Raw genomic sequence first — 26,613 nt, 5'->3', positions numbered from 1 at the left:
ACATTTTGGTAATAGGTCTATGGTGTGTACGGCCGGAAGAGTGTCCTCTTCTACCAGAACTGCAATAAAAACTATTGCCCGTAAAAACTCTGCACATTGAGTACTGCACCCTATCCAGGCTCATGAAAACCTACACATACTTTGTTAAGGATTTCACCATCCCCTCTCCGAAAAGCAAAAATCTTGTTTCCTCAATATATTCCTTTTTAATTCATTTACTCAAATTTGGTTTAATGTGCATAAGCACAGTTCTGCGCTTCTCTGCCAAATATTGCATTTGCGTTCCCCAAACAACAAATAGCACACTGACACCATCCTCTTAATGCATTTATATCTAAATGCATACCTTTCAAAAAAGCCTCCTCTGCAGCATAAATATTTGTTAAATGGTTCCAGAATATTCACTACTCTGTCTTAGCACTGCTCAATAAACTTTTACCATCCCTTACTTGGGTCCTTGCCCAACTTGAAAAGATATGGAATTAGTTTGGGTTCTAAATTTTGTGTCATTGTTACCTTATCATCAATCATAGGGTGAAACCACTAGACAATCATATTTCTCTCCTGCATCTCAAGGGGTCTATACAATCTGGCCTTAATGTACTTAGACATATTGTCCTATGGCCACCAGTCCTTGCCTCTGGGATGCCGTATGTCTCTTGGGTCAAACAACTTCTTCCCGAAAGGATCTAAGGATTGGCAAGGAAATGGTCCTTGCATGCCTAATTCCCCGAGAGAAAGGGTGTATGCTGCCCAACCACCTACAAAAACGAATGCACGCATTGATCAGCGCATGCAGGGCTTTGTTACAAAGGTCCATTGCCTTGTGAAATCATGCATTAAGCGTCAAATGAAGGAAGCTGCCAACTCCTTTGAGACGCTACGGCCTCATACATTTGATTCGGAGCAAGGCGTCTAATCTAACTTCCGTGAGCCGGTAATAGCACGCTATGTAGTTTGAGTTGCTCTACCTCAGCACACTTACATTTTTTGTTGTAGTTAAACAAACCCCAATTAAGCAATTGATATTGTAACATTCTCAAATCGCTCTCCTCACCGTTTACCTAGCTAAATTCCTGTTTATAAAATGTATTTAATGCCTTGTATTACCTTTTACATTTTTAACATTACACCTCAGTTAAACATAGAAAAGTAAACATCTGTACCAATTAATTGGGTATCTACATAAACCTCTCCTTAATAAAATCACAAATTAGTCATAATAAAAACTCATAGGCTCAGCAATATGTATCTGCTCAGAAGCAGTAAACAAAAGAGGAGGAAGATGGAGGTCAAAGAGTATTTATGGGACTGAAAGTTCTAAAGATTTATTGTGATGATTTAAAGTTCTGTTTTGGAAGCTTTTGAAGGTTGCTGCTCGGAAGGAGTGAATAAAGTTGTATGCATAATGCTAGCCTCCTGTCTTGTCCTAAAATTCCATCTCATCTGTGACCACGTTGATGTCCCTAACACATTATTTGTATGATATGTGAAGGCTTACCAATATCTAGACAAGGATGAAACTCTAAAAGCTACAAGTACATTTGCAAGCTGGTGAACTGCACTAAACAGAAAGGAAAACATACTACCTCTCAGCTATTGCAATTGATTTACTGCATGTCCACCTTCACTTCCCTTCTAATATGGACCATGTTTGAAAGACATCTATTAGATAGGTCCTAAGGACAAACACCGGTTTATCAGCATAAAGCTTCCCCTGTACATTACACAATCCAGAGATACAAATCCTGCCCCATGACTGCAAATCTATTATAAATTACTTGGGGTAAACCCCTTACTACATTCATCTGCTCACATTTAGCATAACAAAGTAACACCTAGTAAAGTAATGGGGAAAAATACCATTCACTGGAGCAGATTGTAATCTAGTGGGTTTAGACACTTGTTTTCTGAGGGCCTTCTCAAGTCTTCTGGTATACAGAGTAACACATTTTGGCATTCATGGTAATGACTTCTGAAAATATCAACAGCCCCTATCCCATAGTATTGCACGGATCCCCCATCCATAAATATATTACATCATGCTGAATCTTTAGGGGAGTTGTCTCTGCTCTCTAGGGGTATTTAATGGCTATCTTTGTTTAAAGCCAGTTGTGGAGGCTTTCACACATTTCTGTTATTTGACCCTATGAATTTACTATCCTGAGGTTGTCTGGGTCTCTTTACATTCCACACATGAAAAATGTTTGCGAATTGTACCTTAAATTCCTATATTTTAAACGTTTGCTATTTGATATTAGACACCCCACAGATTAAATAACACAGGCCCCCTTCTACACAGGTACTGAGGAAGATGCAGCCAACCAAATGGTGATCTGCTGCACGTATTTTGTGTGCGCCCACACATTTTAGACCACTGATCCACCATATCAAATGGAACAGATTATTAGGGACCTGTGACCATCCCCGATTCAATGTCTAGGTAGTTGACAGGTTTAAGTAGCTGCCTCTGGATAAATCATTTAGAAAGAACAGGACCAGATGATGATTTTCTCCTAAACATGGGATCCTTTCATGCAACCCCATTCATAAGATACAGCATGATTGAATTATACAACGGATAACAGTATGCCTGTTCCTACCTGCAGAAGCAACTTAGTCCTCAAGACCTCATTCTCTGGCAGCATGTGCGCCACCACCCTTTAGTGCCCCAAATGGGCTTGTATTAACTATAACTGCGGTTCCTAGATTAAAGAAAAGATCAAGATACATGATTTATGTACCTTGAATATGTGATGCCATATTGTCTTTTACCTGTTCTCAACATATTTACTGGTCCAAGTAAGGGCCTGTTTCAATTTCAAGGTCCTTGATGTGCAACTGTCGTAAGTATGGGCCCTTTGCACTAGTGACTTCCACAGGGATTGTTAATTAAGTTGATAATAATAGTAAATATTATAATGTTAATGATGATAATGATCATGAACTTTTGTTCCTTCTACCACATCTTTCTAACCCCTACCTCATTCCTCTAACCCCACAACCTTCCACATCGCTAGTAAAAATTATTTAATACTGTATCTTGCACTGATATCCAAGTCAAGCACGCTTCTATACTTTGTTCAGCATCTGTGTAGTATGTCACTAATTGAAGTTATTTCTCGTCCAGTACTTCATTGAAAACATTAACAGAGGACTAGTGACTATGTCAACTTACACTTGTTTTTGTTGTAAATTATCTTACAATTACTTGATATATTGTGTGCACACTTAATGAAGAACGACTGAATACCTCTGTACACGTGAGATCCCGTAACATAATTTCATGTTTACCAATCAAACTGAAAAGAAAATATGCTCACAAAGGCAACATGAATCGACCTTTTCCCTAAACAGCCAAAACAGTACATTTTGCTGTAAACAACTGTTAGACACATTGTTTTTAGTGTAAGCAAAACGCATCATAAGTCATTTTAACATTATACATTTCTGATAGCTGGCTGTGCCGTTCTCATTTTCTTTCCTGTCAAGAAATAAAGAGCCAGTCAGACCAGGAACAAGTATAAGGGTTGTCCTACTGAAGTCCAATGCTGAGCAATCATGGCATTCTACTTTGGAGGAGAATGGCTAACAGCGAGCAATTAACTTTTTCCTTCCACAAATTAAGAGCTACACAAGTGAGACCAGTCCTTTGAAGCATGAACTGTTATGAAACCATTTGCTTGAACATTTCTTTGGAAATGCCATCTGTTGCATAAGTTAACATAAAAGTCACCTGTTGCATGAGTTAACATAAAAAAGTTAATCTAACCAATCTGACTGCACCAAACCGTTACCCATACCAAAGTATGCAATAATTAATGAGCTATCAATACCACCAAATTTCAATCCGCCAACACCTGCTCTATTGCAAATCAGGCTACAAGGCCTCTCTTCTTCTCGGTTTGATTTCATTCATCTACATGCTTCCACTTCTCCATCAACGTCTGATCTACCGCTGCCGCCTCACAAGTCATCTAAACATCTGCTTTGTCATTAGAAGGTAAACTGTTTAATATGTCTTTGACATCCGATTATTGTGGAAAGTTCATGATAATCTCACCAGCTGAGAGACTGTGAAAGTGGCCAAAACGCATTTTTTAAACGTTATATGAAGAAAGCATTATGGGACAGTTTGTATCTTTCTTAAATTTTTCCTTGTTTATTCCTTTCTGCACCCACTGCAATAATCGATTATGAAATGGCTTGCTCAGTCACCTTTCGTTTATCACTGCGTATATAATCATTGAATATAATTGAAGTTTTCCTATGCATTTATCTTCACTCTCATTCGGAGATGATGTAAATATTATGTTTCTTCTAGTATAGAGACCTTTCACTTCATTATGAAATGTGTTTTTTGCAAATAAGTAACAAGTGAATATTTGTGGTTTCCTCAAATGCACATTCATAGCATGATCTTTCAAATTACAAATCTGTGATGGTGACACTCAAGTTGTGCAAATACATTCATGACAGTTAAATATCTTCACTTGAGCATATAATAATTAAGTGTTACTAGTACACAAAGGACCTGATTTAGTTATTGGCGGACAGGTTATTCCGCCACAACGGTGGCAGATATCCTGACTGATGAAACATAAATCCCATAGGATATAATGGGATTTATATTGCGGCGGACGGGATTTCCGTCACTGTTGTGGCAGACTAACCCGTTGGCAAAGATCTAAATCAGGCCCTTAGTTTCTAGGTTGGTGACTGTGTCCCTCTGTCCTTGTTAACTTTCACAAGACAACATTACAAAACAATTCTGCAGTGGCTGCCAGGGAACTTTTTTAAAAAAAATGTTTGTTCTAACAATTTTCAACAAACTCTCTGGCTAAGCTTGGTTTGTGTTTTTTCCAAACAATGTTCAACAAGCTCATAGACTAAACTTAGTTTAATATCTACTACAACAATTTTCAAAAGGTTCTCTTACCAAACATTATAAAACCTTACATAAATGATATAGGTTAATGAGGAGCTTCGCACCAGGGATATCGGACAAGAGAGGCACAACTTCAGCATCGACTCCAAATGAAGGTTGCTGTGTGGGTGGGTGGCCTTCACAGGCGACTTGCAGGCTGTGCGCTCATCCACGCCTTTTGCCCATCCAGACAAAATAGTGAGGACTCACTGGTCTGAAAAACAGGTATGCAACGGCAAACCACCATTGAAACTCAAAATTTGGGAAATTTATTTACCAATTTTCTAGTATAGCACTTATAAACAGCACAAAGAGATTGCTGAGTCTAAAAATGTGATAACCATGTTAGAATTGTTTCTGCTTTTTTTCATTACTTATAAATTGCTTTGCTACATTGCTGTTTGATTTCTGTGTGGTTACAGTTGATATAATATGCACTAGGTTAGTCTTTTAAAATAAAACTTTTGAAGGAATATTCTGCTTCCTAGTGCTTATTAGGTCGAGCCTAGCAGCGCGCATGCGCTGCGAGGCGTCATGTATCTCTTAAGTGGACAATAATCACACCCTCGCTCTTCATTATTTCTTTTGTTTACTTGTCAAAAATCCCTTTCGTTCAGTGGCTCTTTTTCGCATGTGTCCCTCCTTTCGGTGGGTGGTATCTGTACCTGGCGACTGGCCCTGCTCCAAGTATAATTGCTCCTCGGCCTATTTCGTTTAATTTGTGCACTTCTTTTTCTGTTTTCTTTTGGTTTATTTATCTCGCTTGTTTTAGTGGCTACTAAGAAAACAGACTGGCGCTTTATGGAATGTTTTCGTGCGAGTTTCGTTTTTCTTTATTGAACCTTTTTAACACTTTGTTGCTCATTAGTGCACTGAAACTAAACAAGAACGCTGATGGCATTGACACTTTATTTGAAATATGTATTTTTCGTTTTTCTTTATTAAAACTTTGTAGCTGCATTGGTACATTGAAACTATACAGGCACACTGAAGGCATTTACACTTCACTGCATTCAAACAAAGCCCATATGTTGTGTGGAAGAACGATGGCGATCTTTATAGCTATGCCTCTGCTTTCAGTTCTTAACCAGAGCCAATTAAGTTCTCCTCAGTTACCCCTCCCTCCTTGTCGCACCCTCTTCACTGCCTAGACATCAAGGTGTCAGCGCTTACCAAACAGCTTGCATTGCTGGCAGCCTGTCTCTTTTCACCCAATGCGACAATTACAATATAAATACACAGCAACGAAATCACAAGCACGCTCTCCATAATATGCCGCTTAAGAAGCAAAACACAAAGCAAATGTGCATTTTTTCAAGCGCACATAATCCTATACCAAACTCAAAGTTACAATAAAAAGATAGATACTGTCCTGTTAACAGCACGTCAAACGAGTGCTGCATCTGGGATACATTACTTATCAGGTGCATGTTTTAAAGACTACTTCTCGGTTTACATTTGGTGGATGCCCGAAAGCAAAGCAGGTATTTAATAACATAACCACATGCAAACTCGACACCATACAAATGCATAAATAATCACTATGCCATCTCAATTTTAGTAATTAGCACATAGTTAAGGTGCATTAAAACAGTCTGCCCTTACCCTCACTAATAGCACACAAACTGCATGCACACCATTTTGTCACCCTAACCTGCCACATGTTTTTTTTAAAAAAACAATTCAGACAATGTGTGCATATAAGATACTCATGTTTTTTCAAACCTATTGAATTATGACTTCATTAGCCTTTTGCATTGCATATCTTTACATATTTTAGGGCTATTGCTTTGCTTGGGGAGGGAGGTGAACGTATGTGCCAGAAACTATTTATAACCTTATTACCCACGCAATCCAAGTAGCTGCTGTCTGTGAATTCCGTGCATGCCATGTAACACAAGAGACCTACATACTGCCCAAGGCTTCCCAAATACGTAAAGCGGATGCCAGCAGAGGGCGTTTAATCAGCCAGCCATCTTGTTATGTCTCCTTATGGCATTTGCGAGACCAGGGCATTTTTGGGGGATTTCTGATTTTTCACATTATGGCAGGTTGTGGGTGCTTGTGACATTTCTGAAAGCAGAACATCTCTACGTACAGTGCACAGTGGTGCCTGAGACCTGTCTGACTGCAGTGCACTGGTTGTACATGTGAGATCTCAGCGTGAAGTGCATGGTGGCACCTGCAACACCTCTGACTGAAGTGCGCTGGTGGTACATGTGAAATCTCAGAGTGCAGTGCACTGGTGAATGGTGAATGTGTCAATAACTGTTTCCTGAGGCAAGCTTGTATTCCTGAATCAGACTACATAATCCAGTGTGTAGCAATTGTATAGCTCTTCAGTCCCTGGTTACACACCACCCGGGATAATGTGCTACATAGCTAAACCCTTATAAGGTCTCAAAGGCGAGACCTAATGGCTATGCCAATGCTTGTTGAGTATGATTTTCCACGACGAAAGAGGGCTTGGATGTCCACTAATTGTCCCTGACCCATCTGGTAGGACAAATCGTTAATAGAAACACTTTTTATGCAAACACTGCTCAGTGGGTTGTGTATCGCTTGCAGTTCAACTGGGTTTCTGATTCGACGATTAGCACACTGAATGAGTCCTTATTGCCAGCGTGTCAGAAAACTGAACCCTGTGGCTCTAGAAAGTCCTAAAGAACTTATCAGTCCTTCCGCAGGAAGGCCTTTAGAGGCAGCAGTCCAGAATAATTCTATGCCCCATTCTTTTTCAGAACAAGCATGTACAGTGATTAATAGCCCAGAGTCCATTACCCGTTCAACGGCGCCCTTGGACAGATTTCTCTCCAGCAGTAGAATAGATAGATGCTCTTCTTAAATTTGCTCTGGTGCGAGAGGAGACTGAGATGGGAAGGAAGTAAAAGACAGGGCACAGACCTCTGAACAATTAGTAAGACCTATTTGTTGGATATGATATATTGCCAATCTGGGAGCAAATAATGAATCCTGCCTCTCACCAGTTGGATTGGAGTTATTGAGGACAAACTAAAGAGACTTGGTAGCTATTGCAGTGGGGGGTGAGGAGCTGAAGTACTGGTGACTGTGCTGTTCTTGGTAATTTCTGCTGATGCCATGTCCATGGCCCCAAAAAGGCTGAACGGTTTGCTGCATCACTGGCTGGGAGGGCTTCCCTTTTCTATAGGATAATTCCCTGTCATATCTATATGTGAATTTGGAGAACTGATGGGGAACTTGTGTTGCAGGAATCAGTAGCTCCAAGGAGCTGTTCTGACCCTACTGGCTTTAAATCTGTCCAGTGCAGAGTCTAGCTTCTCTTTGAAGGGTCTAGACCTCCCCAAAGGTCATCTCCATTAGCGATACTTGCCCAACGCCAGAAAATCTGATCAATTTCATCCGAGATACTTCTGAAGCATGTCACTGGTGCCAACTGCTCTACCAATGGAGTCTGTGGTGTCTAAGACTGGGTGGATAGCGTATTCCGCTGCATCCTGCTCATCATGGATTGTCTGAGTCAGGAAGGCCCTCGGGCCTTCCAGAACCACAGTATGATCACCCTCCCACTTTCACATGTCTCATAAGGAATGCATATATCAGACCAAAAGGCAGACTGGACTAATATGCTATTGTGCAAAGCTTGCAACAGAAAACACCTATATGCTGAAAGCATCAATCTGTTTGGATTCCCCTCCTGGGGTCTGTGCAGAAACGATATATAGATTAACCTTACTGTTGTAAGCTTACACAATAAGACTTTCCAAAGCAAGATGTTAGATGAGGATAAAAACAAATCAACAAAAGAGTGTGCCTTCAATTTATCAAAAGAGCACTACTGTAGAATCCAAATAGGTTTCTTTAGAAAGCCCTCACTCACCAACCTGGTTGGTGACATGCTTCATCGTCGGGCCCCAACGTGAGAGGCCGAATGCCACCCCGGTGTGCTACGACGCCAGAATTACTGCGGAGCTGGTGATGTGAGTATTGTGAGTGATGAAAGTGATAGTTAAAAATGTCTTGTGTCAACAAAAAAACTTTAATAGAAGCCAAACAGACATGAATAAAAACAAGGTGTGGGACGTATGGACTGAATAAATTGTTCAGCCAGGTCACTTACAGTGTGGTCTATAAAAACAGGGTGTAGGACAAATGGGCTAAATGGATTAATTAGCCAAGTCACTTACCTTGTGGTCAACATGTTTCAGCCTATGTGTCATATTTTAACAGGCATTCGTCAGGACCATAAATGAACGTGAAACCCCGGCGGTATGGGCGTGCTAATGCCCACCCTAACCAGAGGTTGTAAGTGTGAAAAAACTGATCATAAAGATATGATCAAAAAATTGTTTGACGCCCACAATGGAGAGGAACCGAGTTTATTTTGGGGTGTAGAGAATTTCTACACCATGGGTCTCGGGAGGGGGGTGGAAGCAACAATGGCACACCGCCCGCTAACCTTGGCACCCGCTTGGCACCTAAGCAGACCCTCTGGAACCGGACCCCGATGGTGAGGATATCCAGATCACCAGGGACAGGCATATGTTGCCTAGCTACATGTCGATAAACAGGCAGGGAAGAAGATGGTTTTGACCACATAATCCTCAAGATATCAGTGAGGGCGTCACTGAATGGGAGTAAGGGCTCCAATATCGCTGCCCCAGGTTGGACAGTCTTCATCATAAAATTTGTCTTGGTCTCAATGTAAGGCAATTGCAATTCTAGTACCTCAGGTGTCCTCCTGACTATCACCGCAAATAAGGCACTGTTCTGCCTTGGTGACTCATGTAGAAAGTCAAACTATTGCAGGGTAGTGTCTAGCCCACTAACACTTTCTAAAGTTTAGTTAGAAGATATTATCTGTATATAATGAGGGGGGGAGCAAACCATCCCCGTCATCATAAATATCCTCAGGTACTCCCTGTTCTGGTACAGAATCAGAGTCAGAGCCAAAAAGAGTTCTGCTGATAGCCTCATCAGAGTAGAGGCATTGAGTTAGAATCAGGCAGAATAACTGACTATCCATTAGTTATTTTGTAGCCATGACATCGGACAAACTCAGAACAACAACAGTTTGGGGAGTCAAATTGGCACTGGTTCATTGATCAAGGTCAGTGGAGCTGGCAACAGCACTGGAATCGCACAAGCTGGCGTGGACCATGGGGCCGGCGTGAAAGATTATACTGGCGTCATTATGGGCCTGGTTATAGCTGGCAAGGGGTCAGACAGCTTGAGGCAGGGGTGGTGAAGGACCACCAGCAGTAACAACTAGAGACCACATGCTGCTTCATAGGGTCTGAGGTGCACCACCGACAGAAACACATTAAAGATTTGCACCAAGGCCTCCTTGAAGGCCACAATGTGTAGTGGGGTTGACGACAGAAAATCTGGGCTCGTCGAGACCAACTGAGGTATCTGTTCTGCCTCAAGGTAGTGTCTTAGAGCCCGACTTCTTTGCGCGCTCTCTCTGGAGCTCGACTATTGGGATGGGGTCCAGTACCACTTTGCTTGCTTGTGATCGATTTTGGCTTACCTGAAAATTTTGGATAGAAACTGGGGCGTCATAGGAAGAGCCTTGTGACTGTGCCATGACTGGGAAGATAACTGTGTGATGTGTGCAACTTCTTCTGATGGTTGGCAATGTAAAGCTCCGCCTCAGGCCTTGTATGTCCTTCAGGAGTATTAGAGCCCATTGGTCACACGACTTGGAGTCGAGACTACCAAAGACATATGTTGTGGGGGGGCCCATGACTTGCATCTTCTTGCAGCACTCGTGGCACAGCCAAATCCTAGCATTATCAGCAGGGACATTCTTCCTTGTACACTATCTTTTGAGAATCAAAGAAATGTCGGGACACTGACAAAAGTTAGGAGTCAAGCTCCAAATCCACATCAGAAGGCGTGGAAAGAAAGAACTGACGTCAGTATGCAGAGGTGCAACTTATATGCGTCTCTTATGGCCACAACGCCATCTAACCTACGCATGGGAGCATGGCAAAAAATTCTCTGGATCCTGTCTGGTGCCCGAGGGATATTCAAAAGTTGAGGAATTTGCAGTTATAAGTATCCATCAGAAAGGGCCGCGTTTAATAACTGATTTAGGAAGGGTGTGCTCATAAGGTTTGTTTCGCTTGGTAGGGCACCTGCAAGATCTAGAACACCCACTTAACTCACAGGCTGGCTCAGTCAAGACTGACAAAAAGGATTTAGGGTCAGTGGCCAATTGCAACTTTAAATGCAGATCTGCAAAAGAATTAGATCAAATAGTAATAGCTCATGGGGTAAAGTATCTCTGGGGCAAGATCTGTGTAGTTGTGGGCTCCCCGTGTGTACACAGAAAGATGTGGAAAGTGTAACCCCACCAGCCTCACAATCTTGGATTCTAGACATCTAGATCTAACAACTGCTGGTTTTCGGCTAAGACAGACGGCTTGCAAGGGCTGTGTGGCCCTTAGCCACAAACAATATCCTTCATGATGACTTCAGCCCACTGGGCCTGGCCCTTTATCTTCTTTTCTCACAGGGAACTCCGGAAGCAGCAGAATGTCTTCTTCCAGAGAAAAGGCCTTGCCATCGTGAACAAGAGGAAAAAATTGAGGAGAGTCCTCAATATCTGGTGCAGTCATCCTTATCTGAAAGAATTCTACCAAGGTGTAGGAAAAATACGTTTTTGGGGAGCTCATGTGTGAATGCATCACAGACTCCAAAAAAGGAAAACATTTGCAGACTTGTATCAATTTTATTTCCACTGAAAGTATATCAAAACACAAGGGAACATTGCGTTCACTTTAACACGTTATATTTGCTGTTGTACTTGCATACTTACAAAAAAAGCAATTTACTTGAAACACCAACACAATGCCTATTACCGACTTCACCCAAGAATGCTTATTCATTTTACGGTAATACATTTTAAACAAAAAACACACACAAACTTTAACATCCAGACACTTACACTATTACAGTAGAACGCATAGAACACTCCTGATACATAGCAGCCCAGGATACCAATTGAAATTCCTGCATAATCCAACGCCATCCATCGACGGCTGGTCTTTTCTGAACGGTGACAGCAGAACAGATGGTATCCGGCTGAGCACAGCATACACACCTATAAATGTACCAAAATGAAATATCAGAACCCTCTCTCGGACTAACAATTGTATCCAAGACTACACATCAGACATTAGAACAGAATTCAGATAGCAAATAAAATGATCCCACTCATATCATCATAAACTTCATAGACCGCTTGAAAACTACATTTTACTAGGAACTGCAGAATGTTTGCCTTTAAGTATTCCAGAAGACTTTGAGTAAGGCCACCGATACTTACTTTATCCTGCAAAAATGGCACAGTCAATCTCATACGATGTATTAAGACCAATAGTGTCTCTCAAGCCAACTGATAGCCTAAAATCTCAGACGGCAGAAAGCTATTGCCTCTGTGCTAGGGGTGATAAGGTGATAGGTTAATGGGTAAGAAATGAAATGTTTACAGCCGGCACAAAATCATGACCATTTGGGCACTCAGACTGTATTTTTTCATCACTATGTCCACCAGGCTGCCATGCACGGGCCGAAGAATGGTGTGCATATCGGCGTGTTCCTCCACTCTGGTCAAGAGTGTAACATTTATTACAAACAATTTCTCTTATTTGGTAAATCACAGCATTTTAAAAAACATCTCTACTAGTACAACAACAACAAAAATTACAAAAATTGCTCACCTCATCTCAGTTAGAACCAGATGGGTCGCAAAAGCTACTTGATCTAAAAATTAGGCCATGGTTCTCAGACGTTTGGGAGAACTGTCCTAGATAACCTCCTATCTGTCAAGCACATTATGTGTAAGAACTCCTACTATTTCATTTTAAAACTTTAAACCTCTCATTCCTAGAACTTTTAGACATGTGTCTTAGCACTGAGGACCAGTCGCCCATGGACAGTTCCATCCCCATGTCATGTGACCATTTTTATTTGAGGTCTAACAAGTCAGTCTTGAGTACATCAATAAGAGTTGTATTCTTCCTATTTCCCAGGCCAAGTAACAATTGCAATGTACTACACTGCAGTTCAGTGGAAATGTTCCTCTCTAGAGTAAATGTAGGGTTATGGCCAACTTGCCAAACTACAAGAAATGTCCCTTAGCAACCTCATGGACCTGCATCTATTCCAGGATGCTTATGGATGTGCCAGAGTTGTATAGGTCACTCAAATTTGGGATACTGTGGGTGTCCCATCAAATAAAGTCCTCACCTCTCTTATTATTCAACATTGCAATCGAGATCCCTGGAGCATATACAATCTCAAGGGACTTCTCCTTTGTAAGTACCGCTTCAAGACGTATTTAGCTACTTTAAGTAGCCTTGGCAGTTTCTTACATGTCGATCTGCGTGTCACAAGTATGTCCATTATCTTTTTTTAAGGAGAGTTACGTTGACATAAGGTGCACCTCCAATGACAATGGCAAACCACTTAGCCACCCATTACAATTGTGCTGAGTAATAATCAAAGTCAGTTTGGTAACCCCAGTGTCCCTTCTGAGTTGGGAAGACTAAAAGTATGCAGTGCCGCTCTCTGCTAGTCATGATACAGATTAAAGAGAGCAAATAAGTGTCCCATTCTTTGAATATCCCTTCAAATATGAATATTGGTGGGCCATGAAAGTTGTATAAGTGAGTTGGTAGAAGTACCATTTTTGTTAGTGCCATCTAGCCCATAACTGTAATAGGCAGTGTTTTCAAAAACATTATAGCACCCCTAATGTCAAACATTACTCTTATTGTGTTATCTTCAATGATATTTGCAAAGTCATGGTCTTATTTGATCCCCAAATAGTGGAAGTTCACTATTCCCGTTTCAGGCTGTGATTCACTGTAGAGTTGCGCACTATAGCTTGTGGGGGTAAGGGGCGGGGGGGTCTAACAGGGAATATACAGTACTTGGACCAGCTAACATGTAATCGTGATATACGTACCCTCTCTCCCAGCCTTTGCATGGTATTGGCCAGTGGTTCCATAGAGAACTCAAAAATGAAAGGGGATGGAGTCAGCTTTGATGTGTTCCTCGTTCAGTGCTGTATGGCTCAGATATGACTGGGCCAGAAGATTGCTTACTGTCCCTCAATCTACCCCTGCATTTACTTGCCACAAGGAATGAGGCCTCACATAAAGGACGTAATTAGATTGGGGCGTAGGCACTTCTGGCATTCTATTTGGATAAAACCCGAAGACCCACTAAATGGGCACTAATAATGGACAGTGTTTCTTTCAATCATCCCCATATAATATCCTGGATTGACTTTATTAATTCATCCCATAAAAAATTTGGAGTAAACCTCAGAATCAACAAAGGAATATGGTCACAATTCTTTTACAAAAAAATAACTCAAACATAAAATAAATAATTTGGCATGGATCATCAGTAAACATTGTGAAATGGCCAAGAGAACATTTACTTCTCATACGCTAGTTCCATCAAGAAAAGGAACTCCGTTTTACTTGCTGTATGTTTTATACAATCAACATCGTTACACCTTAACTAGTTTTCGCCTCTGTACAGTGCACTTTGTTAGCATTTCCAAAAATAGACCAATGGTTTAAAGAAAACAGGGTATGCCCTTGTCATGTCATCTCTGTACAAAGCACTAGGCACTTTGTTCTTTTTTGCAAATGTTATAGAATACTGAGAATACATTAAATAAAACAGCATGTGTTAAATTTTAAACAGTGCAGACCTGCTTTCATTTTCTATAATCTCTACCAACCTTACCCATCTGTTTGTATGAGCTAGGCTTTGTAACTAGTGCTGTGAGATTCAGGGAAACTGCACCCAATTTTCATTTGGAGACAGTGGATAGTTGATCCATAAACTGTTATTTAATTCTACTCTGTTAAAGGGGTCTAATGTAATATACTACTTATTTTTATGATGTTTCTGTTATGTTAATGTGTTATCTTTGATAGTTATATTGTACAAACAGAATAAAGAATAATTTACTTGGCCAGTCCTGACAATAGCACTGGAAGAGGCCTACAGTGTCCTAATCCATCTTAAAATAGACTCTCCAAGTCACGCTCTATATACCACTCTATATAACACATCAAATAGGAGCCCCCATTGGCCAAGTCGAACGCCTTTTGAAGGTCAGAGAGTACCATTGGTTCTGGTTCAGACACTGGTGTCAATTAAGCATATGGAATAAACATCTACTATTGAGCAAAGTATGTTGGCCTTCCACAAAACTATTTTGATTGGGGAGGATAATCAACAGTACATTTACTATGAATCCGCTTCTTCTGACTGTACTGAGGATTTTATAACTGGAGTTCAACATCAAAAGCGGCATAAGCACAGGTCTTTTAGGGCCACTCTTGTGGTACATGGCAATACTCCTTTTTGGTGGGCGGCTTCATATAAGGCTAAGAGCTTCAGCACTATGATGCCAGTATAGGTTTTATAAAATTCAGATGACAATACATCTACTTCCAGTGTCTTTCCCACTGCCAGATGACAGGTAGCTATTTGGACTTTGAGTTCAACTGTCATGTCCCTGTTAGGCAAAGTGAGTTTAAGTTAGCCTATCAAGGTACTGGGGTATGTCCTATGTGTCCACACTCTCTTCATGGAATTTAACTCCAAATAATAATGGTAGACTACATGTTCAATTATCTCAATTTCTAGTGATCTTCCAGTGAACTTGAGATTATCGACAATAGGGCTGTAAGCACTTGCTAGTAGTATATTTACAAAATCAAGTTAACCCAACACCATCAGCTAACGTTCCTCTTAGTTGGCATACGCCTTTAGTGTGGTGAAGAATACTCCAGGTTCCACCCATATATAATTACATTAGCAACAAGCATTAGCATAGCCAATAGGTCACGCTTTTGGGACCTTATAAGTATTTAGTTATGCAGCACAATATCCTTGGTGCAACATCAACCGTTGCATGGCTAAACACTTATAAGGTCCCCAAGGCGAGACCTATTGGCTATGCCAATGCTTGTTTTACCTGTGTCTTATTAAATATGGTTTGAATTTCTTTGGCACTACACCAGTGTACCTTTTTGTAAAGAGGTCCAACACCTTTTGGTTATAGTTCACGCTATATAAAACTGCTAAATGAATAAATCAGACCTAAAAATGGGTCCCGCGTGGAGTATTTGGACTGAAAAGGCTTGCATGTACGGTACAGCCGAATGCTTCCTCTTAAACTGTGAAAACTAAAGGGGCAAGTAGTTAGAAAACCAACCCTGCATGCACCCATAGTGTGGAAACTTAAAAATGTGTGTCAAGTGAAACCTGTATGCACTTAAAGGGCGAGAACTGGAAGGGAACATATACAGAGCGTGGCTACTGAAAAGGGATGCACTAAAAGAGTGAACACTAAACAGGTATGCACTTAGGATGTGACAAGCAAAAGAAGTGCATTTAGGGCATGACAACCAAAAGGTCATGCGCTTCGGATGTGATAATTACAAAGACATGCACTTCGCGTGTGACAACTGATAAAGCATGCACTTAGGGTGTGAAGTCTGAAAAGGCATAAACGAACAAGTTACTTACCTTCGGTAATGATGTATCTGTAAGAAACATTAGTTAGATTCCTCACCTTAGAATATCTTCAGGCTGCATCCGGAAAGATTTTTCATCAGCAATACCCCTTGCGCGTCGCTAGGCATCGTCTGCGGCTCCGTGTCCGTCGTTGGCGACGTGCGCCGGAATGACGTCGTCGGAGTACTTAGACGCCGCTCTCGCGCGGCGACGTCAGTTCTTGTACATAGCTTTCCGCGCCAGGAACGCAGAGCCATGCAAGAGACCGACACTGGTGCCAAAAAATCTAGGGCCCTAGAAAGGATAACCTTAACCCTAGATGTCGGTTCGCAGAACGGGGAGGATGGGTGGGCGGTGAGGAATCTAACTAACTAATGTTTCTTACAGATACATCGTTACCGGAGGTAAGTAACTTATTCATCTGAAAGAAACACGTTAGTTAGATTCCTCACCTTAGAATAGATACCCCAGCAATACCAACCCCGGTGGTGGGTCTGCGAACCTAGATCACACCAGTCCTGGAGAACAGAACGGCCAAAGAAGCCGTCTCTCCGAACTTGGCTGTCCAGGCAATAATGCTTGGCAAACGTGTGCAGCGAGGCCCACGTCGCCGCCTGACAGATGTCCTGCAAGGGAACTCCCCGTCCCAGGGCAGTAGTCGCCGCTTTGGCCCGGGTGGAATGGGCTCTCAGCCCTACAGGAGGGTCCTTTTTAGCCAAGGAGTAACAAGCTTTTATGCACAATACGACCCACCGCGAGATGGTCCGCTTGTGTACTGCCCTTCCCTTCTTAGCACCCACGTATCAAACAAAAAGCTCGTCGTACACTTTTGAACTTTTTGGTGCGGTCCAAAAAAAAGGACAGCGCCCGTTTTGGGTTCAGACGTGGAACCTGTCTTCCTCTTTCGAATGATGCGGAGGCGGAAAGAAGGTGGGCAACGTGACAGATTGCCCGATGTGAATGGGAGTCACCACTTTTGGAAGAAAGGAAGGACGAGTCCGGAGGACAACCTTGTCTGGATGAACAGAAAGAAAAGGAGGCTTAGACGATAGAGCCTGGAGCTCACTCACCCGTCTAGCCGAGGTGATAGCTACCAGGAAAGCAGTGTTAAGAGTCAGAAGACGAATGGGACAATTGTGAAGAGGCTCAAAGGGAGCGCACATCAGAAAAGTCAAGACTAGATTCAAATCCCACTGAGGCATTACGAAGGGGACAGGAGGAAACATGTGAGTAATGCCCTTGAGGAAACGAGAAACAACAGGGGATTTGAAAAGAGAAGGCTGATCAGGAAGCCGTAAGAAAGCAGAGATAGGTGAAAGATAACCTTTAAGCGTGCCCAGAGCAGAGCCCTGCTGGGCCAGAGAAAGAAGAAAGAGGAGAACCTCAGAAAGAGGGGTGGAAAGGGGATCCACAGCCTTTGCTGTGCACCATGCCACAAATTTGTTCCACCTGCAGGCGTATACCATTTTTGTGGAGGGACGCCTGGCTGCCAGAAGAACATCACAGACTTCAGGAGGCAAGTCAAATGGCATCAACTGTCGCCGCTCAATCTCCACGCATGGAGGTGGAGGCTGGACATGTTCGGGTGGAGGACCGTCCCCTGCTGCTGCGACAGAAGGTCCTCCTGAAGAGGTAGTCGTATCGGGTGGTCGATTGACATACTGAGTAGCTCGGGATACCAGTACCTTCGTGCACAATCCGGAGCCACTAAGATGACTTGGGCCCGGTCGCACCTGATCTTCTTCAGCACTCTGGGCAGAAGTGGTATAGGCGGAAAGGCGTACAACAGACCGCAACTTCACTCGCGACGAAAGGCGTCCCTGAGCGAGTGCCGCCTTGGAAACTCCAACGCGCAGAACTGCGGACATTGCGCGTTCTCTTCGGTGGCGAATAGATCAAGGCTCTCCCCACTGCAGAAAGAGACCTTGCGCCACGTCCGAGTATAGATGCCATTCGTGATCCATCATGCACTGGCGGCTGAGTTCGTCTGCTCTGGCGTTCAGAGAGCCCGCCAGATGTTGAACCACCAGGGTGATGCCCTGGAGTTCCAGCCATGTCCAAAGGCGCAGAGCCTCCTGACAAAGGGTCCACGACCCCACCCCGCCCTGTTTGTTGCATACCACATGGCGGTGGTGTTGTCCGTGAACACCTGCACCACACTTCCCCGGACAGAGGGAAGGAATGCCTTCAGTGCAAGCCGGATCGCTCTCAGCTCCAAAAGGTTGATATGGAGCAGAGTCTCCGCCGGAGACCAGAGTCCTCTGATCTCCACCTCCCCCATGTGGCCCCCCCATCCCAGGAGGGACGCATCCGTCACTACCACGTGCTCCGTTTGGGGTAGGGAGAGGGATCTGCCGCTGACCCAATCGCGGTTCGTGAGCCACCACTGCAACTGCTTCGCAGCGCCCTCCGACATCAAGACATGGTCGGACAGGTTGCCCCGATGCTGGGCCCACTGAAACTTTAGGTCCCACTGCAGAGCCCGCATTCGCCACCTGGCGTAATGCACCAACAGGATACAGGAGGCCATCAGCCCCAGAAGCCGCAGCACCAACCTGACCGAAACCCAGGATAGAAGTCAAAAGATGGGAATCAGAGCCTGAATATCCCGAACTCGGTGTTCCGGAGGATAGGCCCGGAACTGCGCCGAATCCAGAACCGCTCCGATGAAGAGGAGCTTCTGGGAGGGTCTCAGGTGTGACTTCGGCACATTGATGGAGAACCCCAGCAAATGCAGGAGGTCGGCCATAGTCTGGAGGTGGGAGACGACTTGCTGGGGCGAGCCCGCCTTCAACAGCCAGTCGTCGAGATAGGTGCGACCACCGCCATCACCTTCGTGAACACCCGAGGGGCACTGGTGAGGCCTAAGGGGAGCACGGTAAACTGAAAGTGCTCCTGACCCACCGTGAACCGCAGGTAACGCCGGTGGGCCGGCAGGACGGGGATGTGAAAATAAGCGTCCTGCAAGTCCAACGCTACCATCCAGTCTCCAGGGTCTAGGGCAGCCAGAACCTGAGCTAAGGTGAGCATCTTGAACCTCTCCTTCCGGAGGAAGGCGTTGACGCTCCTGAGGTCCAAGATAGGGCGTAGGCCCCCGTTGCCCTTCTTGGGAACCAGAAAGTAGTGGGAATAGCAACCACGACCTACGTCTGGACCAGGAACGCGCTCTACGGCCTCTTTGGCCAAGAGGGCCGTAACTTCCTCCCACAGAAGATTCAAGTGATCCCCCGACATACGGTGGTACTGCGGTGGCATGGCTGGAGGGGTCGTCTCGAAGGGGAGGGAGTAGCCCCTTCGGACGATTTGCAGCACCCACCTGTCTGATGTGATGGAACGCCAGTGGAGCAGGTGATGGCGAACTCTGCCACCCAATGGCATGGAATGGGCCTGAAAGCTCGGACTAGGAGGGCTTTGAGGCGGATGCTGCCGGGGTGGATGTGGACTGACCAGCACGTTGTCCTCCAGTACCGCCTCGGCGGAATCCACGTCCGCAACCACGTGCAGGTTGGTTCTGCGGCCGGTGGCTAGGCGGACGTGAGGAGGCGCCCCTTCCCTGGCCACGAAAGGGACGAAAGGCAGAAGTTTGCGGCCGCGGGGCCGAGAGACCCAAGGACTTGGCCGTAGCCCGGGAGTCCTTGAAGCGAGCCAGCGCACTATCCGCCTTCTCGCCAAAAAGGCGAGTGCCATCAAAGGGCATATACATGAGAGTACTCCCCCGAGAAAGACGTGGACCGAAGCCAGGCGTGGCGACGGAGCGCCACCGTGGTTGAAATTGCCCTACCCAGCGAGTCCGTGGTGTCTAGTCCACATCGTATGGCGTGCCGTGCTGCATCTCGCCCGTCAGCAAGCGTCTGGGTGAGCCGTGACCGGGTCTCTTCCGGACACAGGGGCAGCACGCCCTCCACCGTATCCCACAGAGAGTGGGAATAACGGTCCAAGAGGCAAGCGGTATTCAAGGACCGCAGGCCCAAACTAAGGGAAGAGAACAGCTTCTTTCCGAACTGTTCCAGCCTCTTGGATTCCCGATCCGGAGGAGCGGACGGGAAGGAGGATTGGGAAGTGGAGGCCTGGATAACCAGACTCTCGGGCGTGGGGTGTTGGGACAAAAAACTGGGGTCGCTCGGAGCAGGGCGGTGGCGCCGGGCCACGTTCCGATCCACAGGAGGTACTGTGGAGGGCTTGGACCAGGTGCCCTGCAGAGGTGCCCTGCAGAACGTCCACTAGTGCCTCATTGAACTGCAGCAGAGACTCCGTGGAGCTTGCGGACGGTTGAAGCACTTCAGTGAGGATGTTAGACCTCACGGCCACAGCAGGCAACTCCAGCCCAAGGGCTTCGGCCGCCTTGCGCAGCACCACTGAAAAAGCAGCACCTTCCTCCGAGGCCACAGTCAGAGGAGAGATAAAACCAGCATCCGGGGAGGTGTCCAGACCACTGGCATCCCCCAGTTCGTCTGCCCAGTCCTGTGAAAGTTCGGCCTGCCTGGCCATAGGGTCCTCAGACCCCTCCCAGTCGCCCCCGTCATCCGATTCCTGATAAACAGGGGGAATAACCGGAGCCGGGCGGTATATGAAATGGTCATCCATCGGCGTCGGATGTGGCGTCGAGCGGCGCAGCACCGGCGTCTGGCCCGGACCGGGGCTGAACCGGGGAACGGCGTCGTCCGGAGACAGCGTCGGAGGTGGAACCGGTGTCGGCGCCGGCGGATGAGGCGTCGTGAGGTCGACCGGCGCCGGCAGAGATCCAGACCTGGATCCCTCGGGGACCTGCGGCGTCGGGACCGAAGTCGTCGACGGCGCCGGGGCCGCCGGCTCGCGAGGTCGCCCAGTCGAGCCCGCGGGCCCCGAAGGCCCGCCGGCAGGTGTCGACGGCGGAGCCAGGCCCCTCATGGCTGAGAGGAAGGCACTGATCTCCGCCGGAGTCGCGTCAGTCCCAGGGACCGGCGGGTATGGGGACGGGCGCGGCTCCTGCGGCTCCGACGGAGCTGCGGGGGTGGGACCACCCTGACCCTCGACCGAGTCGCGCGACCGGCGAGGCGAGTCTGAAGAGCGGTGTCGCCTCTTGGACTTCTTTGAGCGCTTCGACTTACCCGAAGACTTTGATCTCGACGAGCGATGGTGGCTGCGGCTCTGCGACCGGTCCTTCGACCTCCTCCTGGACCGGGACCGTGAACAGCGCGGAGCCGAGTGTCGAAGCTCGAGAAGCTTACGGGACCGCTCCCGCCTAGCCTTCGAGGTCAAGGCCTGACAGTCGAGGCACGACTCTGCATCGTGGTCGGCCCCCAGGCAGTAAAGGCACCGGCGATGGTGGTCCGTCACCGACATCAGTCGATGACAGGAGTCACAGGCCTTAAAACCAGGCATCCTACCGGCACCAGAGTCGAGTCGACAGAAGACCTAAAAGAGTCAAAAATTTTAGGCAAAAAGTGACTAAGGGGTAAGCTCTTCCCAGATCAGCGCTGTCTGGCGCGGAAAAAAAAGAAGAACTGACGTCAGCGCGCGAGGGCGGTGTCTAAGTACTCCGACGACGTCATTCGGGCGTACAACGCCATCGACGGACACAGAGCCGCAGACTACGCCTAGCGACACGCAAGGGGTATTGCTGACGAAAAATCTTTCCGGATCCAGCCTGACGCCTGGGGATATTCTAAGGTGAGGAATCTAACTAACGTGTTTCTTTCAGATATGGTGTGTGACAAGTTAAACGGCACGTGTGTAGGGTGTTACACCTAAAAAGGAATACATTTGAAGTATGAATGCCTTGGGCAAAAACAAAATAAAAAGGTATGTCAATACAGTGTGACAGGTGAAAAGGAATTAACTATGCCAAGTGAAAAAGCACACACTGAGGGCATGACCTTATGGTGCGACTAGTGAAAAGACAAGCATTTAGGAACTGAGGAGTGGAAAGGCATGTACGTAGCAGGTAACACATGCAAAGGTGTGTAATAAGACTGACAACTGAAATGGGCTGCAGGTAGGGCGTGACAACTGAAAAGACATGTGCCTAGGGTGTGACAACTGAAAAGGCCTGCACGTAGGGTGTGACTGGTACAAAATCCATGTACATAGCGTGTGACACGAGCAAAGGTGTGTACTAAGACTGTGACAACTGAAAAAGCCTGCACACAGGGTGTGACAACTGAAAAGGCATGTGCGTAGGGATTGACAACTAAAAAGGCCTGCACGTAGGGCGTGACAACTGAAAAGGCATGTGCGTAGGGTGTGACAACTGAAAAGGCCTGTACGTAGGGTGTGACAACTGAAAATACATGTCCGCAGTGTGTGACACGTGCAAAGGTGTGTACTAAGAGAGTGACCACTGAAAAGGCCTGCACCAGGGTGTGATAATTGAAAAGACTTGCAAGTAGGGCGTGACAACTGACAAGGCATGTGCGTAGGGTGTGAAAACTGACAAGACATGAGCGTAGGGTGTGACAACTGAAAAGGCATGTGCGTAGGGTGTGACAACTGACAAGGCATGTGCGTAGGGTGTGACAACTGACAAGGCATGAGCGTAGGGTGTGACAACTGAAAAGCTGTGAACTTGGACTGGGACAACTGAAAAGCCATGCGCGTAGGGTGTAACAAGTGAAAAGCAATGCAACCACATTGTGAAGAATGAAAAGGCATGCCCTTAGGGCGTGATTGGTGAAAAGGCATAAAGTAATAATGGCTTGACAACTGAGAAGGCATTCCATTATGGTGTTACAAGTGGAAAGAAGAGCGCTTATGGCGTGAAGTCAGAAACGGCTTTCACTTGGGGTGATGAAAAATAAAAAGGCATGCAGTTTGAGTATGACAAGTAAAGGGGTATACGCTTAGGGCGGAAAGGTGTGCACTTATGGCATGAAGACTGAACAGGCGTGCTCCGTGTGTGTGAGAAGTAAAGAGCCATGAACATAAGGTGTATCAAGTTAAATCGGTTGTGCTTAGGGAATTACACTTAAAAGGCATGCACTTAGGGTGTGACAAGTGAAAAGATATGAACATAGGGTGTGACAAGTGAAAAGGCATTTATTGAGGAACGGACAACCGAAAAGGCATTTATTTAGGATGTGACAATCGAAAAGGCATGCACTTAGGCTAAGACAACTGGAGCGACAGGAGCGTAGGGTGTAACAAGCGAAACAAAGGCCCTTGGAGTGTAGAGACTTAAAACAAAACTGTTAGGATGTGACAAGTGAAACATTCATCTAGGAGTGATAAGTGAAAAGGCGTACACTCAGGGTGTGGCAAGTGAAAAGGCATGCACTAGAGTGTGAAAACTGAAAAGACAAGCCATTACTTAGGGAGTGACAAACGAAAAGGCATGCATGTAGGGTGTGGCAATAGAAAAAGCTTGCACTTAGGGTGACATGTGAAAAGGCAATCACTGAGGGTGACTAGGCATGCACTTAGGGTGCAATAAGGCGTGAACTTAGGGTACGACTAGTGAAACGAATCTGGAAGCACTTTGAGAACTCCCCCAGCAGAGGAGCATGCAAAACACGGTGCTGAGCAAAAACAAGCCTGCTATGAGGCACTCACGCCCACGCAACCGAGATATTTATTTTCCGAAGTTAAAGGCCAACGCACTGACCAATCAAAGCGGCGTTTCACAACCGGTCAGCAGGAAATGAACACTCACCAAGACAGAAGGAGAACGAGGCGTGCTAACTGGAATTGTTTCAATAAAAACGACAGTCCTGTATAAACATGGGCTCGGCACCCTGGGGGCCCAGATGTCACACACGTCAAATTCCTAAAAGAGGACTTCCACATGGCCAACAAAAAACATTTTTATAATGTTATAGAAGCAAATACGCAGGAAGAAGAGTTAAAACATAGAGAAGGGGGGAACTTTGTGCTTAAAAGAAGCGCGCGCACCTCGCACTAAAAGTTAAAACAAGTGAGAGGAGACAACTCTTGCAGCTAGGCAGGCTTGAGCCTTGAAGAAATAAACAAGTGGAAGGGGATGGGGCAGGGCACGCGCGCGCGCTAAGCAGCAGCTGCGCACGCTGTAAGGGTGCCCGCGAGCGATAAGCCATGACGAGACAGGAAAGCCAGATGGCGCGTGTGCTCGTAACCGCGAGCGTAACCGCACGCTAGAGGCCTCACAAAAAGCTGTGGTTGGCTTTTTGAAGCCCACTGACTAAAACTCTCGCCAGAGCAATGCATGCGCTGGCTCAGGCGAGACCTAAAAACCAAATGCAAACTGAATACAAACTGCATAATAACCAACACCTCCAATGCCTTATCAACTTAATGCCGTCTTCGAGTCAGTTGTTTTTCTTGGAGCATAAGGTGCGGACCTGCCCAGAGTCTTTGGCGGGACTAATTTATAGGCTGTTCAGTAACATTATGTAAGCCTCTCATAATTCACATCATCATTATGTACTTATTTAAGGAAGTCATGGTCAACGTCAATAGTATAAAAGGACACAAAGCCCTCTATGATCCACGCACCCTACGGGTATGAGTCCGGGTCCACCAACATCTTCAATTAATACTCATCATTGAACTCAGAACTCCCACCAAAAACTCTCTATCTTCAAAACAAGTGTTCGGGGGGGCAATGTAATTGTCTAGCAAGGTGAATCCCAGACCAGCCACACCGGTATCTTGTAACACATGTGCCTGAACAGTCAACGTTTTTACATTACAAATAACTCACAAACCCTACAAACCTATGTAGCCGGAGAGTACTGGGCATTGGTTCAGCAGGTTATCAGAGCAATTCATCTGCAGTTTGTGGGTAACTGAAGGCAGGACAACATCGGTTAGCAGGAGGCTGTCAACTTCTGAGTCCAAATATATCGAAGTTAATCCAGATTCAAATGTGCCTCCAGGCGACCTCTGTTAAGCTGTGCAGTCATCATTGCCACCACTTCTCTCTCCTTTCTTGCCTGGACCGGGGCGGAGTGGGTTTTCAGTTCTGCCTAGAGTTTAACCTCGACTGTTTTCCATTCGGATGCTGTTCCCATAGTTGAGTTTGTACATTCCCAAGTGCTGGCCATTTCTTTGCCGATTCTAATGCCTCTCAAAAACAGGGTTCACTGCTGAAATATTGTGAGGTGTGCTGGGAATAATATAGCATAATGCACACCTAGGTCTCACGAATTTCATTTTGCTTCTAGGAACGTAGAGCCCTGGTGTTGTACTGCCAATGTAAAATGACTCTTGCATTTCCAATGTTAAAGTGGTCCACTTTCTTCACTCTTTGCAGGGTCTCATCCATGTCGCTGTAGTTTAGCAATCTCACAACCACTGGCCTTGAGGGCATGCTTGGTAGGATTGGCGTTACTCTATTCCCTCTTTCCCTTTGAGGAGACCATGCAGCGCTATGTGTCACCATGTCCTGTCCTGAAACTCACTCAAGCAGTCCAATCACTCTCATATTATTGAACCGGGACCTTCTTCTCCAAGTGTTTGGCCCTACCTTCCAAGAAGTGGACTAACTATGCAAGCACTTCACCTGCTCTTGCAAATCATTACACTGTGGCTGTACTTCACACAACTGGCCCATGCTACATTTTAGTGAGGTACTCGTCCCGCCATAGGCAAACACTAGTTTTTGTTTTAGCATTTAGCATTCCTCTCATGGTAAAGATGACAGCAAGAATTATGGTCAATATATCTGGACTGCTTGTGTGAGTCATATTTTGCCATACCACCAGATTTCAGCATCACTTATTGTTTAGAGGTTGCTCCTTGAGGTTGCAAAGGCAGGACTTTAGTTTTAGCAGATTTGGGCTTACTCACAGCCAATGTGAATTGGCTGTGCTGACATAAGACTTGAGTGATATCAAGTTTTCTATTCAAAGTGCTGATAGATGAAGACATTTTGTGCTCAACTGCTTTTATAATATTCAAATGTCCCTTACAAAACGTTCAGTAGGAAGGCAGGCTTCAGTTCACTGGCATCTACAGGAGATTCCTTTCCAGCACTCATTAACTCCACCCAACAGGGGTACTGATGGGGAGATCATACTCGTCCCTCTGGAGGTCGTGAGAGGTTTGTGGTATGTCGCTTATCCATCTCAAACACTTTCGTCAGTCGGGCCTGATGCAGTGATAATGTCCAGCCTCATTATTTCTCATGGCTTTTGGCTTTCCCCATGCCGTTGGTGGTGCTGATGATCAGGCCACAATCAACCTTTTCAATACAG

The 26,613-nt window shown here is 45.5% G+C and overlaps 1 protein-coding gene across 2 annotated transcripts in view; it reads right to left on the bottom strand.

Annotated features, from left to right (window-relative positions):
- Positions 1-26,613, bottom strand: part of PAQR3 (progestin and adipoQ receptor family member 3) — a 341,693-nt gene that overhangs the window by 247,842 nt on the left and 67,238 nt on the right. For both annotated transcript variants that reach the window (XM_085640956.1, XM_085640955.1), the window contains exon 4: positions 11,862-12,017. In XM_085640956.1, coding sequence (XP_085497082.1) covers positions 11,862-12,017 — 156 coding nt within the window. The remainder of the gene's footprint in view (positions 1-11,861; positions 12,018-26,613) is intronic.

The sequence above is a fragment of the Triturus cristatus genome, chromosome 2_2 (genome assembly GCF_964204655.1).
Source record: "Triturus cristatus chromosome 2_2, aTriCri1.1, whole genome shotgun sequence".
In the NCBI taxonomy this organism is placed as follows: domain Eukaryota; kingdom Metazoa; phylum Chordata; class Amphibia; order Caudata; family Salamandridae; genus Triturus; species Triturus cristatus.
The sequence above is the reverse complement of the archived record's forward strand: the minus strand, read 5'-3'. Positions and strand labels throughout refer to the sequence as shown.